Source organism: Anser brachyrhynchus, assembly GCF_964034855.1.
Source record: "Anser brachyrhynchus genome assembly, chromosome: 7".
Lineage (NCBI taxonomy): Eukaryota > Metazoa > Chordata > Aves > Anseriformes > Anatidae > Anser > Anser brachyrhynchus.
Window position 1 is genome coordinate 14,093,141 of NC_137701.1, and position 19,989 is coordinate 14,113,129.

The following is a 19,989-nucleotide window of genomic DNA, read 5'->3' on the forward strand; positions in this document are numbered from 1 at the left end:
CTCACCGTTATTCAGACCCCAGTGAGAGAGGTGCTGTGCATTTTTCTTCAGACAGAGTGAGAATTTGCAGAACTGACATATTAGTACTTAAATACTACACACGAGAGATCTGGATTTGAGAGAAAGGTAATGTTGCTGTATGTGGCACAGTTTATTGTCATGAAAGAATTCTGTTCAAAACATGGAACATCTAAATTGTTAAAAATAATAGATTTTTCATGGTTTAAGAGCTTGTGACTTTTTCCCAGCATCACGTTCTCCATCCTATGTATGTAGTTCTTGTTGCCCTTATTCAGCTTCACATCTCTGCAACTAGAGCAGTACCTTAGTATTGAACTGTACAAATAGAGTATTGAACAAATAGAAGAAAATTACTGTTATCTGACTTACTCATATAATAACATTTGTGACAAAACTGTTGTCCAGGTAAAACCACTTTCTGCTATCCAGGACTTTTCAAGGAAGTTACAGAAGGATCTCAGTTCTTACTGTATATGTCCTTAGTTGATGCATGAAAAGAAATAAAGACATTCATCTCTCTTAAATGAGCGGCTTTATAACATGAGGTGATATTTACATACATGACCCTAATATCACTTATTTTTTCTTAAAGGAATCTGTCACATCATAGACGTGTGTCAAAGATAAGGCCATATCCTGATTATTCTTCTTCCTCCTACATTGAAGATTCAATCCACCACACTGACAGCATAGTGAAGAACATTTCGTCTGAACATTCAATGTCCACGACACCGCTGACGTCAGGGGAAAAGAATAGAAACTCCATTAACTACGAGCGGCAACAAGCACAAGCTCGCATCCCTAGTCCTGAGACAAGTGTCACCAGTTTGTCCACCAATACTACCACCACCAATACAACTGGCCTCACTCCTAGCACTGGCATGACCACCATATCTGAAATGCCTTATTCAGATGAAACCAACTTACATACTGCAAATGTCATGCAGCCAGGTGGGCCCACTCCAGTTTGTCTGCAGTTAACAGAGGAGGACTTGGAAACAAATAAACTGGATCCAAAAGAAGTAGATAAGAACTTGAAAGAAAGCTCTGACGAGAATCTGATGGAACATTCACTTAAGCAGTTTAGTGGGCCAGATCCACTCAGCAGCACTAGTTCCAGCTTGCTTTATCCACTGATAAAACTTGCAGTAGAGGTGACAGGACAACAGGACTTCGCACAAGCTGGCAATGGTCAAGCATGTTTGATTCCGGATGTCCCATCTGCTCAGGTCTATCCTCTCCCCAAGCAACAGAACCTTCCGAAGAGGCCTACTAGCCTTCCTCTAAACACCAAAAATTCAACAAAGGAGCCACGGTTAAAATTTGGTGGCAAGCACAAATCAAACTTGAAGCAAGTGGAAACAGGCGTTGCCAAGATGAACACTATCAACGCCGCAGAACCTCATGTGGTGACAGTTACCATGAATGGAGTAGCTGGTAGAAGCCACAGCATAAACTCTCATGCTGGCACAATCCAGTATGCCAACGGGGCAGTGCCATCTGGCCAGACAGCCAGTTCAGTAGCACAGAGGGCACAGGACATGCTTCAGAACCAGTTCAGTGGAGAGGATAGTCGACTGAATATTAATTCAAGCCCTGATGAGCACGAACCCTTGTTGAGGCGGGAGCAGCAGGTTGGCCACGATGAAGGTGTTCTGGATCGCCTAGTAGACAGGAGAGAGCGACCACTTGATAATGGCCGAACAAACGTTAATAACAACAACAGTAATCCATGTCCAGTGCAAGACACAGCTACACTCAGTATCCAGAATGTAGCGAGAAATCCTGGACAGACCCAGACTAGAAGAGCACAGAGGCCTAATTCACTGGATCTATCAGCCACAAATAGTTTGGATAGCAGTAGTATGCAGTGTAAGTGCCTGCATAACTTGAATAATTTCCTTGACACTTTTTACTGAATAACTACGTATATCTGCTTGAATAGGAAATACTCCTGTGTCCCCTATCCCTCCACAGAGCATGCCTACTAAATGTCCTATAAATTTAATTTCTATCAGAACAATTTCAATCTTTCCAATCAAGTCCTGTCTTCTGTCTCCATCAACTCCAAAATGTTTTAGGTCGCCATCTGCCTTCCACATATATGAAATAAATCTGTCCCTTTCTACTTTGACTCTAGAAAAGGAGTGATTACTACTCTTGTTATTCTTTACAAGGGATTGACTTTGGCAGCTGCAAAGCATATTGAAATATCTCCTATTTCTTCCTTGAGGGACACATTGCACCTTCTTTTCCTTATTTTTCCTCATTCTCTTAAGAGTAGCTGGCTCTAAGATGGATTGTTTCAATAACTTCTTATGCGTACTTATGCACTTCATGACTTTTAAAGCAACTGATTTTACTGTATTAGCCCAGGCTAGGTGGACAGTCAGGCGTTCTCTAGTTTGTTATCTGAGATTCAACAATTAAAGCAGTCCTTTGTCAGTTTACCATGTACATATTAAAAAATAAAGTAGTTAGAGAAGGAATTTTAATAGACTCCTTCAAAATAACTGCCTTAGAGTTTTAAGCCAAAATATTTAGGAAGTTACAATGGGACTTTATTTCTCACAATAACAATGCAATCATGTAGTTAAATTAGGTATATTATCTGAGTTTATCTTTAGGTCTGTTGGAGCTGTTGGAAAGGTTTCCTAGATAATACACTTCAAGATGCTCTGTAGTCTTTGAAAGTTGCTTGCAAACCTCTGACTATGTTTAGGTATAGACTGACATACTAGTGAAATAATCTGGGGTGCCAGGCATTGCACGTTTGGAAAGAAAAGGTTTAGAAATTAACCAGAATAGTTCTTTCAAGAAATGTAATTGAATATTTAGCAATGGAATGTTTAAGCCTTCCTTTTAAGTCGGAAACCTTAATTTTTGTCTTTACACGTCAGCTTGAGTTGAAATTTTATTGAGGTAAAGAGAAAAGGTTATTGCAGTAACTTTCTTTATTTGGAGGTTAAGAAAAAAGAAAGGGTTTGGAGGTTAAGTGAAGTGATTTTTAACAGATTTCTACTGCTGAATTTTTATCCTGTTTCAAGTTGACGAGCAAGTATTTTTGTCAGTTTTACAACCTAACATCCCAAATCCTATTTAGTATCCTAACAGAGAATAGACCATTTTGCCTGCAGGCAAAGGCCTTGCCTGGGGCTTTGTATGTAAAGAACTGTTTTGTGAAGTGTAAAGTAGGATTATGGAATCTGTGATTCATTTATGCTATTGAAAGTTTAGCCTTTGCCATCCTGTAGTAGCTACATTATTTTTTTGTACCTCTCATTAGAGCTATGTAAGACATTATGATGGGAAAAATCTCCTGAAATGTCATATGCTGATTCTGCTGTTTGATGCCGATGTGCATTCAAGGTAGTGATGCAAACTACTTCACTGAAGTAATTTCTGTCAGAGAACAGAATCTTCCCCCTTATTTTAGTAGCAGCTACTATTGTTGATATAGCTGTCACGCCTCTGCCATACAGTTGCTTCTTAATAAGATTTTCTTTTTTGTTCTGTTCTGCATGAGTAACCCTGGACTCTCCAGTCTAATCTTCCCTGTAATACTATTTTCTACTTTTTTTTTTCCTTCAGTAGGTGACTCCTCACAGGATGGCAAATCAGGCTCAGGAGAAAAGATCAAGAAACGTGTGAAAACTCCATACTCGCTTAAGCGGTGGCGTCCCTCAACATGGGTCATCTCCACCGAGCCACTGCACTGCGAGGTCAACAATAATGGCAGTGACCGGGCAGTCCACTCCAAATCCAGCACTGCTGTTTACCTTGCGGAAGGAGGCACTGCCACCACAATGGTATCTAAGGACGCAGGAGTGAACTGCCTGTGAAATACTTTAAATGCCGACAAATGACCTTTTTTTTGCATTATTTGAAACAAACATGCAGAAGACATTTAAAAAAAACTTTCTCCTCCTGTCAGCAACCCCTATCAAGGACTCGCTTTAAATAGATTTCAGCTATGCAGAAAATTTTTAGCTTATGCTTCCATATTTTTTTATTTTGTTTTATTTTTTGAATGTTTTTGCACTTTTATTTAGTATCACTAAAGTTAAGTCTGTCTGTTTTGACCACGGAATATATATATGTGTATCAAAAATGTGGTCTCAAAATATTTTTTTAAAAAAAAGTAACAAAAAAGTATTGCTGATAATCAGTTTGGACCAGTTTCTTAAGGTCACTAAGATCATAAGCAGACTATAAGACAGGTTTGACTGCAGTGGTGTCTTGTAACCATGTTTTGATTTCTGTGCACAAGCTAGTCTGTATATTTCTATGTTACAAAGTGTATTCTCTTTTGATTACCCCACCCTGCCATTTTTCGTGTCATGTTGAAATGTGCAATAGTCTATAGTTCACAGTATGCTTTATTGAAAAGTGTTTCTAAAACTGCCACGTGTTCCTCTTTTTGTATTTGTTAATTTTTCCCTGACAGTTGAGCAGTCAGCCAGTCATGAGAGTGAACTTTGCACACCATAGCCAGCTTGAAGCAGCTGCCTATATCACATTGTGCTCCAAGGTGACAACGCATGAATTTTTCCCCAGCTTGAAAGGGCTTTTAAAAAGGAACGAAAAATATGAGCTCAGTATCTTTCATTTGATTCTTCCAAACTGAAATGCTTTTCCTTACCAGTAGTAGATGCCAGCCTGTGAAGTTCTGAGTAACAAACCATTGAACAAATTTAAGGCAACAGTTTCAGACATTCTTGTATGTTATTTTGTGTGTAGTTTCACCCTTTGTGTTTATGTAAAACCGTACTTAGATCACTAATAGTGTACATTGAAAAATGCATTTTCAACAGAAATGTAAATAACTATCATACTTAAGAGCTCTGGTGAAGATAGGTTGCAAAGATATTTTGTTTATGCAGAGGAAAAATCATCAATCTTATTTGGCAGAAAACAGTTTTGGGATGAGTCACAAGTCTTTCTTAATTTAACACCTCACAGACGGTTTGGGGTAAAGTCAGGCTGATTACTTATGCAGCTAGGTGCATCCTGATTGGCTGCTGTTGCTAAGTTAAAACTCTTCTTCCCCTCAGATTTTTAAAGCCCTTCATTCATCTTGTTAAAATCTATTGTATGCTTTTAAAATTCATGGTTACGGGTGTTTGGGGACAGGGATGTTTTTCCTCTGGTTAGACCCTTCTTTCAGTTTGTATTTAACACTCCACACATTGATTTTGGGTGTCAGTGAACATGAATGTAATACATATTGAGATAACTTTTTTTTTCACCATCTCATGTGCAGCCTCTTAAACTCTGTAAGTTTTTGTAGAATGATCATTTTTACTGCCTACTTAAAGAAGATTAATTTCCTTACTGGTCAGGACTTCCTTCTGCCTAAGAAATATCCTTCCACCGAAGAAGTACTCTGAAAACACTTCAGTAAAAATATTTAGATAAAAAAATATATATAACACATGTCAGTCTTTGGTACTGAGTAAGGTTTTATCACTGAAAACTGTTAATGTTCAAAGAAAGAAAATCTATGCAGTCAGCCTGCCAAACTCCTATGGCAGGATACTGGCAGCGAACAATTGCCTCCCCCAACCTATCTTCTTTCAGCAGTCTGAAACAGATGCTCTGTGCTTTCAAGCTCATTTGTTTCCTTGCTATTGTATTACTTTTCCCCATGAGGTAAACGTGCCAACTCTGTTTTGTACATCTGATATAACTGGCATAATGTATGCCTTGCTACATCTGATTCTTGCTGTTTCTCAAAACCTTTGTTTGTGCTTGATTTCTAGGATTTTTCTCTTGTAATGCTTATTAACGGTTTCTTAGAATCTCTGAGATATCTCCAAGAGATAATTCTAAATCCAGACTTTTGATTCAGAGTAGTTGCAGAAATGCAAGATATGAGACAGAGTTTGGAATGCCTGTGCTCTTTAAGTACCAGTTTGAGTAATACCTTTCATCTCTGAGGCACAATTCTGTTATATCAAAGTATAAATACGTTGTTATATTTCTCCTCTTCAAAAATACACCCTTTCTCTGGTTTTACTTTTAATTCACTCCCCAGCTTCCCATCTGCTGCAATCTTGCATCCCAGATGTTGAAAACTTGCCAGTTGCTCAGCTGGGTTTCAAGACCTGAATCAGAATTTTTGGCATTCTGTTCATAACGTTGGCTGTGTTTTGCATCTCTTTTGGACTTCTTCAAGTCCACATTTGAAGTACAGTATGTTGTTTAGTGATGATTGCTGTATCATGCAAATTGAAGATTCTTCACTCCTTTCCCAATGACTCTTTCATTTGCCTTACATGTATCATCCATCAGTATTTCAGAATGTGGGCTGAAAAGCATATTTAAGACATTCTTATCTAACTTGACACTCTAGGGAAAGAAAAATTATTTGCCCTGACTACTGCTTCTTTCAGCTAAGACAGATTTGCAGCAGTTTTCTAGCCTTTTGTTTCAGTCCAATGTTTTAATTAGGAAAAAAAAATCCAACTTTTTTATGCTTCATGAAATGAAAATCATTTTAATACCAGATGAAAAGGTTCTTCTGCAATTTTCTTTAAGTGTTCTTAAAGCAAGCATAATAATTTCACTTCCTTTATCTTTTTCTGTCACTTGCTGGAAAGCCTTTTGGTGTGAATTATAATTAGCAAAAAGTATTGGATTGGTAACCTACCATGGATAAATATAATTTGTAACTTGATAGAAATGTGTACTTTATCACAAAATATCCTATACATTAAATAGAGAAAAACTATTTATTTTTAAAGGTCAGTCAAAACAAACTCTTAACTGTGTAACAAAATATTGTATTTCTGCACAGCTAGATGAGATCAGATTAGCACAGTTTGTTTTTAATGCTTATTTTAGTAATGTCCTTTTTAGCTCACAGCACATAATCCAGTCTCCATATAATACTTTCTCTGTAAATTAAATGATACTGAATTTTATCTAATATCTTGGAGAATCATCTTTAACCAAACAAAATACATGTAAGAGAGAATTCTACAGATCAGACACATGGATAGATGATAAATGTACTATAATCAAGGGAGACGAATGCGTTTTATTTCTTTGCTTTTTTTAGCATAATGATTAAAGTTGATAATTTTCTGTCAATATCTCATGTAAATTGCAGACAAGATAAATATAGAAAAATGAAAAAAAGAATGATAGTGTAAATATATATGAATTGTGCTACTGTCAAATAGGCAACAGTAGAATATTTGCTATGGTAATTTATAATGTATAATTCAAGTCAAATATTACGGCAAACATTTGTGATGTTTCTATATATAAGCCAAAATTCAAAAGCTTATTGATTTTAGAAAATGACATGCTAGTAGAAGTTAAATGAGTTACTTAGGTTAATGCAATGTCTATTTTACTGTTTCCTATAATAGTGATACTCGCCAACATGACATGGTTTTTAGAATGTGAATTCTAACCATTTGAACAGACATGCCTGCATAGTCAAATTTATTTTCTTCTAAAATTGACATGTGCAAGTAAGATTATCTGCAACGCTTCCCCTGAATTTACTTACAAAGCTCTATGCTTCATGTACTAAACAATTAGGATTAAAAATGGCTTTCTTGGAACTCTGAGATGCACTTAAATTGCACAGCTAAACGCTAAAGGAGTTCCTAACTTACAAGAAAACCAGTTGATACTGTCTTCTTCAGAATATTCTCTGAAACAAGGAACACTTTTTTGATTGTGTTTTACTTTCTTACCATAGTTCATTCAAGTCTTCTTTACATTTTGAAAATTATCTAATTTTCATTGGCAATAGAGTTTCCTTTTTTTTTTTTAGTGCACAGGGGACAAAAAACAATGAAAGATGGATGCTGGCAGGTTTCAGGAAAAACAAATGAACAGAACCCTTATTAATATGTTTATAAAGTGTGTATCCTCCCATCTGTCAACTCTCCTAAAAAGAAATCTTTAATCCTACCTGTCTCAGAAAGGACAATAAGGAGGTTCTGTATTTGTATGGAATGGATTATTGGGAAAAAAAATAACAATAATGAATTGTTGCGTAGAAATTACATATGTATACCTGTATAAAAATAATAAAGTTCCCAATGCTGAAACAGTGATTTTAAGTGAGAAAAATAATAATTGCTTAGCAGAGTAGTATATGCATGACCTGATGTATATGAAATTTGAATTTGGAGCTGCTTATTATAGATTGAAATAGGTTTGATTAGACTATGAAAGTTGGGTTATAGACTGGATGACTTAGTATTTTGCATAAATTTGGATTATTTGAACTTTTCTATCTGGTCTCCCACTATCCATTTTGCCAAGTAAATATATTAACCTCCTTTTTTTTTTTAATGTCCTTATTATTTTTTGTTCAAATTTAGTCCTTTCTTCAGTGAGAAAGCTATAGCAGTAAAGCTAAATATATATATTTTTATGTAAACTCTGTATGTATTTAGATGTATATGCATATCATACATAAATTCCAGGATTAAATTCTGTGAGTTACAGCATCAGATGTTAGCACTGGTATCAAGTATTCTTTTTCAGATACCATTTTTAAGTTGTCTTTGCAATAAAAATTGGGCACAGACTGAGACGCATAATCCAGCAGTGTAAGATCTCCCATGACAGACTTGTCACTGTTTTTTTAATGCAGTAGCTATTGTTAGGTGTGTGGTTGCCCTGTAACACTTTTTTTTAGGCCATTAAATCCAATTACATTTTAGGCTTCTATGTTGTAATATAAAGCCTCAAGCTATAGAAATACATATGTTTGTTATTTTTTTCCCCTAAATTGGTTCATTTTATGCAAAATAGTAAAAAATCAGATTTCTCATTTTGGGGTTTCTTCTGTACTGACTAAAATTGGTAGCAGAACTTCCAGTTATGCAGCAAAGAGATTTAGGCATTCCTGCAAATCAAAATGGGAGTTCGGTTTGGCACAAGTTTATCTGAGGAAACCAGTATCTAATCAGCTGGTGCTTGAGCCAAATGCAGCTGAAATCAAAGATGAGTCTGCCATTGATTATGAGCAAGGGAGGGCTAGTTAAGCTGGCATTGGTTTTAATAATTCCTTGGGAGGATTAGCCCTGGGAAAGCTAAGGTAGAATGTTGGTTAACTTCAGTGCATAGGTCATGTTTCAATAGGCACTGTAACTGTCACAGTGAGGAAGGATTTCTTCAAAGTTCTTGCAGGCTTCTGCAGATATATTACAGCATACAAGTGTCAGGAGCATAGTATCTCACCTGGTAATTATTTTAAACCAGAAATAATTACCCTTTATAACTTAGAAGCTTCCAGGTCTCCCAGAAGTCAACTTTTATAACCCATTAACTTGTTTTAAAGACAGAGCAAAAATGTTGAGATTTATTCCTAGAGCACTTGATTCACTTTTTTTGTGCTTCAGAACTGTATCATGAAGTATCACGCTTCAATCTTCCTTATTCAAAAAGAGAAAAAAAGTTAATGTTTCTGTAATTTTTTAAAAAGTCAAAAGAACACAAAGAAACAGGCAAGTCCAAGTTATCACTGCCTTTCATTTGTCACTTGAATTTTCTTATTTGTGACTCTTCTGTCTCTTTCACAATGTTGAAATGTACTTAAAAAGGTTCGTATGTAATGTTTCTTGTCTGCTTTTTGTCTCTAGAGGAAAGTGTGCTCTATTCACATTTATATAAGCTGGAATCATATTTTACAAGTGCTGTTGATTATTTTCCCCCCAAATGCAGTATAAGAGGAAAATGAACATGGCAAAGACTGAATTCTAGTGTTTGGTCTTCTGTAGGGACTGAAATTAGGACATGTGAAACTGCCATTTTCCTTATGAAAGACTGTAAAGAGAGCATTTCTGAGCGAGCTTTTCTGGGGAAGAGGGGGGAGAAACCCTAGAATATGGAGTCTCATCAGAACCCTTTTGTTAACGGGTATTTTTGTTTTTTCTCTCAAATGATTGAGGAAATATCATGTATGAATTTATAAATAATTGCTTTCAGTTATTTCTTTTGTATAAGCTGCCCAATACCCTTGCTATGCTATATAAGTTGTGTTTCATGGAACAGTGTGAGTATGAAATAAAAAGCTAATTTTTTTTAATCATCTGTGGATGCCACTATGAAAGCTGACATTGTTAAAGCCACTACAGAGTTTTCTATGAATACTTGTAAGAATTGCTTTGTTATATATAAACCTAAATAAAGAGATTGTATTGATACAGAGACATTGGATAAGAACATTTAAAAGGCTATTCTTTAGGTCTAAAAGAAAAGGCTTGCTGTAAAATGGTGCATTATTCCATTTATTAAAGATCATATTAATGACAAAAAGCATGGTCTTTTGTGGCTTTTTCATGGTATTATTGGCCATCAGTGCTCCCAGGAGTGAGGGGAAAACTGTTGCAGTATATTATTTTGTTGGTGGAAGAATGAGGAACTACTTCATTGCTGTGAGCTGAACAGGACCTTCAGATACCTTAAGCATGTGACAGATTATACATTGCACTGTTATCTGATAACAGCGTGAAATAATTAGGGCTTGCCTTTACTACATTAATGCACTGCCTCTCTGCTTTTTTTGCCTGTTCTCACTGGTCAGCAGTTAAGATGCTTACATTAGCAACTAAATATAGTTTGTGTGCATTTCAAAGTGCTGCAACATGCATCCTTCACCTTTAAGCACCAAGCACTGTACTCTGGGACCTCACTGGCTTCAGAACTTCCTGTTACACACAGACTGGTGGGGCACATCCTGCACCTCAGTTGCTCTGGTGTTTACATATCTCCTCACTTAATTCTTGCTGATTTATTTTTCTGTATCCACAGCAATAATGTTTCTCGCAAGCAAATAAGGTGGGGCAAGTCTGACACCTCTGTGGCCAAAGAGCTACCTTATGAACAAAAAGAAAGAGCGTGAAGAGCTTTCTTGCTGTCATCAATGAGGAGGAAGCAACAAACTGAGGCAAGTAGTGCATGGGTTGAACACTTGCCTATACTGCAATTCACCTCAGCCTCACAAATGAATCTTGAAATCCCTGGCTACAGGGAGGGACCATTACAAGCCTCACCTCCCCTCTGAGCAGGAAGCAGCCACCTGTGATCTTCCAGGCGGGATGTGCAGATACCTTGGGGCTTTTTGCCTCAGAAGGATTAGGAGATTAGGACAGTTATTGACAAGGAGAAGGTCCCTCCCAAAAGACAGCACTGTGCTTACATGTGGTGGCTTGCTGTTGGCTCAAGATAACTGAGCAACACCAGCTCACAGGAAAAAGGCTAGCTCGCCTGGTCTTACTACTTACATGTGAAGCTTTAAGGACAGGCTCACAATGCTCTTTTTATCTAGAGGTCTCAATGACGTTGATGGCAGCTTGAGACCTCTGAAGTCTTCTCAGGATCAACTCCAAGGAAGTTAGATTTCCCGTGAGGCTGTAGTCGGGAAGAGTCAGTGGGGGCCTGGGCCACCTGGAGCTCTCACATGCTGGCAACCCCCTGAAGCTCTCATCTCCTGTGCCACAACAGGCCTGTTCCCTTGTTCCCTGCTGCCTTGCCATAGGGGGCAGCTCCTCTTCTGGCACAGGTGAGAAAAGCTAGTTGGTGGCACTGCTGCAGCAAGTCTGGGGAGACTTGATCAAGGGCAAAACCAGAAACACCTGTATGCCCATTTTACCTTTGCTAGTGCCCTGGAAGGCCAGGCTGCAGCTGCCAAGGAAAGCTGGGAGCCTGTGCACAGGGTGGCCATGTGGAAAGTAGAAGTGTCGTTCCCCCCCCCCGCAACAGTTATCACTCCTTGCTGACAGCAAGAGCAGCCAAGCCTTGCCCTAACCCAGCAGGTGTGGCTGAGTCTTATCCTTAGGGCATCTGAGAAGCCTTGAGTCAGCTCTGCAATAACAAATTGTTACCAGTGAATTTTACCGATATTTTTGACTGGGTATGAGAGCTACTCAGACCCAAGAAATAGTCTCCCCAAGTGATTTCTGTGCGTGACCTTATGCACACACCTCAGTCAGCTCTCTCCTGCAGAAATAACCACTTTTATTCAGCTTTTGCTTTGCTACTGGGAAATGAAAGTAAAACAACAACAATTATATTCCCCTTTGTTCCAGGGCAGTGATGCAGCTGCAGGACATACTTTGTGGAACACAGCCACATCAGTCTTTCACTTGTTTCCATTCAGGCTTTTTTTCTCCCCATTTACTTCTTGCTAATTCTGATGTTATGTAAATTTTCCATGTGCAAGAGATTATAGACATCTGCTCTCTGGCATGATCCAAAGCACATTCTATTGGGTAAGAAGGTTAATTTTACACAGGCAGGAAAACTCTACTTTACCAAAATGTTTTTATGTGTATAAAATCAGCTTTTCATGTTAGCCTGAAAGATTGTCATTCTTCTTCAAATGAGGAGTTGAAATGTTTTGATTTCTAGAATTTAAATGGCACACTCAGGCCCTCTGCTTTTATGTCAGGGGATATTCCTCTTTTCAGATCTCAGTACCACAGCGGAAGTCTGGGAGAAATCCACAAATGCTGATCTAAGTCTAAGTCATGTGCTGGGGAGCACTCATGCCTCTTTGCCAAAGACAACAGATAACTCTGCCCCAAGACAGCTGGTAGACACTGGGACACAGCTGGTAGACACTCCCTGTTTGTAGGGAGTGGTCTGTGGAAGATGACTGAGGAAAGCAAACCTATATTTACTAGGCAGCATCTGAGCAAATGGCATTTTTAGATGGGGCTCACAAGGGCACTGGAAAACTTTCAAGGATGCAAGTATTGAGAAAGGTTGGAAACAACTGATCTAGGTGCTTTTTAGCTCCTGACAGGAAGGACAGCACCTTCCCAAGACCCTCCACCACAACCCAAGGACCTTTTTAGAATGAGCGCATGCACCCAGTACTTAGCAGTCATGGTTTTGGCTAAGTGTTGGTTGAAAGGCTGCCAGCAGCAGAGGGGCTTGGAGCTTTGCCTAGCTTTGCCTCTTTCATCTTCTCAAAGATCATATCCTCTCTCTCAGTGATGGCTCTCTGGGTGTCCTGGAGGCAAAGCCAGGTTGAACACAAGACGCAATGTATGAGGACGGGATGGCACAATGGAGATGAAGTGGTGTCTGGTTGAGATGTAACCATACAGTTAAAAGCTCCCCTGCCCCTCATGGCTAAACACAAGGAGACTTTAGAGCATTACTTGATCGTTACTCTCTAAGTAGGTATTTTCTCAAATCAGAGAATCCCATGTGCCCACCCCATCATACACTCAGCTAAAGTTAATTAGTTTAACTGCAGAACTACTACATGTATGTGGACAGAAAAGTTATTTCATCACTGCTTCTCAATGCATGAATAAGCCACGCTAACATAATTTTAACAATCTCTTGAGCTTTTATAAATGTTATAAAAACAAACAGAACCAAAACAAGTTTGTAGACCTGAATCAGAAGGACGGATCTTTCTTCTATGTCCTCTTAAGTGAATAGTGTCTATAGCTATATGCCTATTTATCACACATACAGCATTACATTCTGTAATATGACCATAAAATATACCTTACTGAAATATTTCCATTTATCAAATTAATTGATAATTTTGACAATTGAGATAAATATTTTACTCACAGTAATATAGTTCCATTACATTCACAGTACGGAAATTGTGTCCTTGGCTTGTGATAGTAATCAGTATTCAATGTTCATAAATCAAATTTTCTTCCATTGTTCATATGCATTCTTCTGCCTTGGGACTAGAAATACAGAAGCCTGTTACATGTCTAAATACAACACAAAAGTAGATTAATCTCTGTGCTATTTTGCAAGCTCTATGACTATGTGCTAAAAATAGTAAGATTTTGGAAAATACTTAAAAAAAAAAATATCTCCTAAAAGGAAGGAAAGTTTTGTTGCTGGAAGGAAGGAGTTACGTGTAAGTTATTATTCAGTGTATTTTGGGGGGGGGATAGTTGTGGGAGATTAAACTGTGGCTTGTTTAAATGAATTAGGCCACTTCTGTCAGTGGCACTGAAGCCAAAAATTCAGACACGTGGCAGACAATATGCTTTTCCTCCTGCTCATTTTCTTCCTTCAACAGAGCCTGAAAACAGTTGCAGTTACTCTCAGCTGGCAAGAACTCATGTTGGTGAACCAAGCGTGACTCCAATTGCTCCTTTCCATCAGCAGTTGGACACTTTCACAAGGTCCTTACTTAGGGTTGCTACTGTTATTTAATGTGTGTTCAGAAAATTGATCTTTATGCATGGAAAATCATGTAGCATGGAGGTGAACTTAGTTCTGGCTTCTACAGAAGTTTGTACCTCTCCCAGGTAATTGTGTGGAGTGGAAACATCTCTCAAGCTCACTGTTAAGAGTTGCATTGAGGAACAGTGTTTGTAAAAAAAAAAAAAAAAAGAAAGAAAAAAATTACTTATAATGCCAGTGAGAGATATTATTTTAATTTTTAATTATTTTAATTTTTATGCCTCAAGATATTATTTTATTGTATGAGACATTTTCTTAAAGATTGTAAACTTATAAAATGTGGCAAGAGTGCATTTTTGTTTTAAGTTGCCTTTTACTTATTGCAAGTATCTTGACTTATGTCCAGGGTCCCATCTGTTGTTTTTATTGTTTTAATCTTAATACCTTATTTTCAATCTGCTTGCCTCCTCAAATCCCCCCACATATTCTGGAATACTAACTAGGATCTTAAAGGTTTTGTGAGAAGCAAATTCTATTAAATTTGTCCTATTTTTTAAAAGTATTTTTCCCCTGTTGTTGTTGAACACCCACGTAAACAAGCAAAACTAACTCACTCTGCAGGGGAGAGATGGGAAATGCAGTGAAATATCCTGGGGCATAATCTAATGTTTAGATTAGGCTCCCAGAATCTTTAATCTTTCAACCTTCAACATTACTCGCAACAACTGTAGGTATAACAATTACAGACAGTAGATTGCTCTTTTATGAGTGCTACTTTGCATTAATTTAATTTCAGAGTAAGTCGAGAAGATATTTGAAGCTACTTGAAGCCCAATCATTTTCCATAAGGTTTGCTCATTACTTTTTTTAGCAGTATTTTTTTTTAGCAATATTTTTAACAGTACATTTTTCATATATATTATTATGAGCAGTGAGTGGATCTACCCATAGAACTTCAGTCCTCAGGACAATAAAATTTCTTAAGCATTGGTTGTTTTGGTAGTCAGTACAGAGGGATTTGGGCTTACAAACTTAGTTAAACCTCTTTCACCCTTTGTTTCTCTGCTTTTGATTCAGGATTACTATTTTGATCGCTTCCCTACTTATGTCCCTATCGTCACAAGGCTGCAAATTTGTTCATGCAGCTCTGTGTTTTATCAGTCTGCCTTTGAGGGCATTCTCGATAAGCTTCTATCATTTGGATTGATTTGTTTGTAACTGCAGCTTTCACTACTCTCTGTATTTTAAGAAAGAATCAACACCTTGCATGCAACAGGATGCCTGCAATACCTGAATTTAATCTCCCAACAATGACTACTAGGCAGCACATTTTGGAAGGGCTCTGGTGAGGTGCTGAGTGCCCGTTACCTCCAGGCGCTGGCACTTCACTTGGGCGTGTGAGCGTACCAGGTCTGCTCAGCTCATGCAGGACAATGGGATGAGTAAAAATACTACGTAGAGATGCTGAAGCCAGAGAGATGGATCCTGTGCATGTGGAGTGACTCCAGTGGGCTTGCTTATCTAAAAGGCTGGTTTAAATGATACTGATAAGAAGGCTCATAACTTCTCTGACGATAATGATTTTCATTCCTGTTGGTTTTGGATTGCTGTTGGCACCATTATGATAGGTGTTGTGGGCAGAATAAGAGACCCACTGATGGGAAGAAATCACAGCCCGCAGATGCCACATGAAACTGTGTGAAATGCATGGTGCGAAGTTGGCCTGGACGCTATTTGGCAAGTCCGAATGCAGCAAGGAGTGTGACAGCTGAAACAAACCCCAGCTCGTGGGAGATGTGAATTGAAAGGAGAGTCTGGGGGGGATTTGGATCCAAGTCACTGGGGGGAGGGCTTTCGCTTTGACTTTTCTGTTATTAAAAAGAATGTTTCAAAACTATTTTCAAGTCATTCATAATACTGCTTTAGTTGTTTCTTTTATTTCCATAGGGTGTAGGAGTAAGATCTGTTGTAACACATTTATTACAGTTTAAACAAATTAATGTATGAAGTACGCACAGTTTGATTAGGTACATGATTTTACATGTTGAACTTTCATGTCTAATGCATGTAAAGCAATACAACTGCTGATGAGAAGCATACATAAATGCTTTGCTTTATATTCTCATAACAACTGTGTGGAGCAGTGCCATTTTTTGCAGCATGACAATAATGTGGGAAGTACTATAATTGTCACAGATATCGTGACTTGGCTCCAAAAAGTGCATCATGCAAAAAATATAAATCAATACCTTTCATTTTTGGCCTCTTCGAAACAGTATCAGAGATTAGGATTTCTTCAAAATATTTTATGCCTTAAATCCTTATGGCACACTGTTCCAAACAATGCCAGTATTTCTGGAGAGGGCAAACAGTCCAAGTAGCAAAAGCCTGCTGAACAACTGCACCAGCATTGGCAGTAGGTGATGTCATAGCAAAGAGGATTACATATTCTGGTCTTGATTGAAAATTGCAACCAAGATGTGAAATAAATGCTGCACAGGTTAACCTGCATTAGGGTGACCTAACTCAATGACCCAGGCTGCCAACAAAGCAGCAGACAGGTTCTGTTTATTTCTCTTAGGCACGGCATGCCAGTGTGCTGTTTTTCTACCTCCAAGACATTTTCCTGTGGAGCATCATGAAGCTTGGGTTCTCTTTTTCAGTGTATCCATGGAGTTGCAGAGGGAGTTCTGAGATCCTTTCACCTCCACTGCCTGTTCTCTGCCTCATGGCCATCCCTGATGAGGCGAACACTGTCTCCCAGACATTTTCCTAATTAAGTGCATTATCTGGGACTATGATGCTTTGGCACATTGTACCAGCAGTACTTGTGATGGCTACAAGAAAAGGACTGGGAAGTGGTCCCACGTGTATCATTCGTAAGGTGACTTAAGTAACTTGCATACTGTAAGGAGGGGGTACAAAAGACTGAGGGTAGTCTGCCAGGCTCTTGGTCCCTTTTCCTTGACAGCCACTTTCAAAGGTAGCCCAGGATAATTCTCAATATTGGGCACAGCCTTGTAGCCAGTTTTGGTTGACCCATTGTGCTACCATGAAGGCTATGTTACTAATATGCCTGTGAGCAGGCGTGATGTCCTTCAAAGGAAATTTAATTAATGCAGAGTGCAGCAGCTAACTTCATAACAAGCTCATCACCAGAAATGCATCATTCTCATTTCTCATAATAAAAATCTCTTGACAGGAACTTTGGCTTTCAAGGCTGTAGGTAGGCCTGTGTCCAGGCATCCTTAAAAAGGGCCTATACACATAGTCTTGCTTTTCAGGTTTGTTAAAATTGTCAGCCACAAAAATGAAGTTCTTCAAAGGGGAAGACAGGGCTTTTTAAGTAAAGGAGGCTTCAATCAAAAACAGCAAAGGAGAAAAGAGAAAAAACCCAACCTACCCAAGAGAGAACAGTATGTAATTTGTTGTCACATCATTTGTATGATAGCAATGGTATTCAATTGCAACACGCAACTTGCAGAACAATATTGAAAGGAATTTGGCATTTGGCTACAGAAAGTCCTCTGGAGTAGCCCAGAACTGGCACTGGCAATAGAAAGAGAAGGGAGGATTTATAGATTCCTATGATCTGAGGGTGCTAAAGGGTGTTTACCTTACAGCTAAATAATTCAAACGTGTGAACCAAGGCCTATTACAAGCACGTATGCGCTCCTCTGAAGTATAAATCAGGTTAAGAAGATGCTGGCATTTAACCAGTACTTTTAGAAGATTGCAGCAAAGATACAAAGAGTCTAACGGAGAACAGTAAACAAAGCAATTAAGGGAAAAAGGGGGGGGGGTCAAGTCTGCCTGGATATTACCCACACGCCTGGTGCCATCATCTGCAACGCTAAGCCGGTGGCAAAGCGATTGGATAAGGCGCTGCTGAGCCCTCGTCCTCTCCCGCAGGGCAGCCCTGCTCGTAGTGTGCAGCCGCCTCCCGGGAGGCGCTCCCCGCCCGGTTACGGGCCTTCCGCCCGACGGCTCGGCTCGGCTCGGCCCGGCCCGGCCCGGCGGGTGCCAAGGCCCGGGGGCTCACGGCTCCCCCCGGGCGCTCCTCAAGGCCGGCGGTCCTGGGGCCGCGGCTGCGCGTCCGCCGGCACGTGCCAGGGCCGCCTGGCCCTTTAAGGGCTGCTCCCCCCCTCTCCCCGCGCAGGCTCGGCCACTCAGCAGCGCGGCCCGCAGCCAATGGGCGCGCGGTAGCTGCGCGAGCCGAGCGGCGGCGCGGCCAATGGGCGGGCGCGCGGGGCGGGGCGGGCGGCCGGGGCACTATTGTTGATGAGGCGCACGGAGGCTCCGGAGGCAGCGCGGGGCGCCCCGGGCTGGGCACGGCGGCGGCCGGGAGGGGACGGGGCCCCGGCCGCGTGAGGCGTTGGGCCCGCGGCGGGACCTGCCCGCGGCGCTCTCTTTCTTATTTTCCTTCTTTCTCCGCCGGCGGCCGCCTTCCGCCGGCTCCCCCCGCCATGTCCCACCCGCGCGTGCGGCGCGGCGGCTCCCCGACCCCGGGCACCGCGCTGGGGGGGGGCGGCGCGGCGGCGGCGGCGGGCGGCGGAGCGGGAGCGAGCAGCCGCCTCCAGCCCATGCGGGCCACGGTGCCCTTCCAGCTCAAGCAGCAGCAGCCGCAGCAGCAACATGGCAGCCCCACGAGGAGCGGCGGCGCGAGCGCCCCGGCCGGGGGGCTCCCACGCGCGGCGCCCTCCTCGCGCAGCATCAGCCCCACGCGTGCGGCGCCCAGCGGCCGCAGCGGCCCCGCCACGGCCCCGCAGCCGCCGGTGGGGGGGAGCGGCGCTGCCGCCGCTTCGACAGCCTCGTCCTCGCGGGGCAGCCCCACGCGCGCCGGCGGGGCCCGAGGCAGCCCCCCGCGGCCCCACCATCTCCCGCCGCCGCCTCCCCCCCCGCCGCCACCGCCGCTGGGCTGCGGGCCCTCACCTTGCTCCTCCCCGCTGCCGGAGGGCAGCGCCACGGCGGCGGGCAGGGTCCGGCACCGGCGGCAGTCGCCGGAGCAAGGCAGGAGCTCGCCGGAGAGGAAGAGCCCCGGCTCGCCGGGCTGCAGAGGTGAGCTCCCGGCCGCCCCTCGCGCCGCGCACCTGCCGCCCGCTGAGGCGAGGGGCGCGCGGCGACCGTTACCGGGCGCGAGGCAATTACCTCAGGGGAGGAGGGGGCGCGCGGCGACCGTTACTGCGCGCGAGGCGGTTACCTGAGGGGAATTGGGGGGGGGGGGGGGGCGGGCGGTGGCACGCGCGGCGACCGTTACTGGGCGCGAGGCGGTTACCTGAGGGGAGCGTGGGGCGGTGGGTGGGCAGGCCGTTACTGCGGGGAGGGGGGGGGGCGGCCCAGGAGGGCTCGGCTCGGACCGGACCGGACCGGCGCGGCCCGGCCGTGCGTGAGTTCGTGGCCGCCGTCGGCTCTCCGTGAGGCTGGAGAGCGGAGCGGAGCCGTGCCCGGGCTTGTGGCCGCCTCGGCCCGTCCCTGGCCGGCTGGCGGCGGCCTGAGCGCGGCGGGGCCGGGGCTTTGTTGGTGCGCGTTCCCCCTTCCCGGCCGGTGGCAAGGGGACGGAGGAAGCCAGCGAGTCGTGAGGGGAGCGTGGCGCCTCGCCGGGTGCCGCCAGAGGTTTCCAGTGTCTGGGCAGCCTTGTGCAGCCCTCACGCCTTCCCCTTCCGCGCTCGCCGTGCCAAAGGGTGCTTCGGAGCCAAGCGGCGGCCACAAGCCTGTGGCTGGAAAGCTCTCTGGCCCCGCGGGCACGGCGCGGACACGTGGGGAGGAGTGCTCGGTGGCTCCGAGTAGGTGGTTTCAACGTGAACCCTGCGGAGGGATGTGTGA

General features: G+C 42.3%; 2 protein-coding genes and 1 long non-coding RNA gene across 5 annotated transcripts in view; 2 read left to right on the forward strand and 1 right to left on the reverse strand.

Moving 5' to 3' along the window:
• Window positions 1-10,311, forward strand: part of BMPR2 (bone morphogenetic protein receptor type 2) — a 113,170-nt gene extending 102,859 nt beyond the window's left edge. Inside the window, exons 12-13 of the mRNA XM_080600353.1 lie at window positions 614-1,893; window positions 3,613-10,311. Of these exons, the coding sequence (XP_080456479.1) occupies window positions 614-1,893; window positions 3,613-3,863 (1,531 nt within the window). The 3' untranslated portion in view covers window positions 3,864-10,311. The remainder of the gene's footprint in view (window positions 1-613; window positions 1,894-3,612) is intronic.
• Window positions 1,546-19,240, reverse strand: LOC308198306. 3 transcript variants are annotated; one of them, XR_013953806.1, is made up of 3 exons: window positions 19,099-19,240; window positions 13,591-13,715; window positions 1,546-1,685 (listed from the first exon to the last, which is right to left on the reverse strand). It is a non-coding gene; the product is annotated as an uncharacterized lncRNA (long non-coding RNA). The 3 variants fall into 3 exon arrangements; XR_013953807.1 differs by lacking the exon at window positions 19,099-19,240 and adding an exon at window positions 17,991-18,274; XR_013953808.1 differs by lacking the exon at window positions 19,099-19,240 and adding an exon at window positions 17,991-18,274 and having other exon boundaries at window positions 1,570-1,709.
• Window positions 18,480-19,989, forward strand: part of FAM117B (family with sequence similarity 117 member B) — a 28,718-nt gene continuing 27,208 nt past the window's right edge. Inside the window, exon 1 of the mRNA XM_080600450.1 lies at window positions 18,480-19,224. Within this exon, the coding sequence (XP_080456576.1) occupies window positions 18,633-19,224 (592 nt within the window). The 5' untranslated portion in view covers window positions 18,480-18,632. The remainder of the gene's footprint in view (window positions 19,225-19,989) is intronic.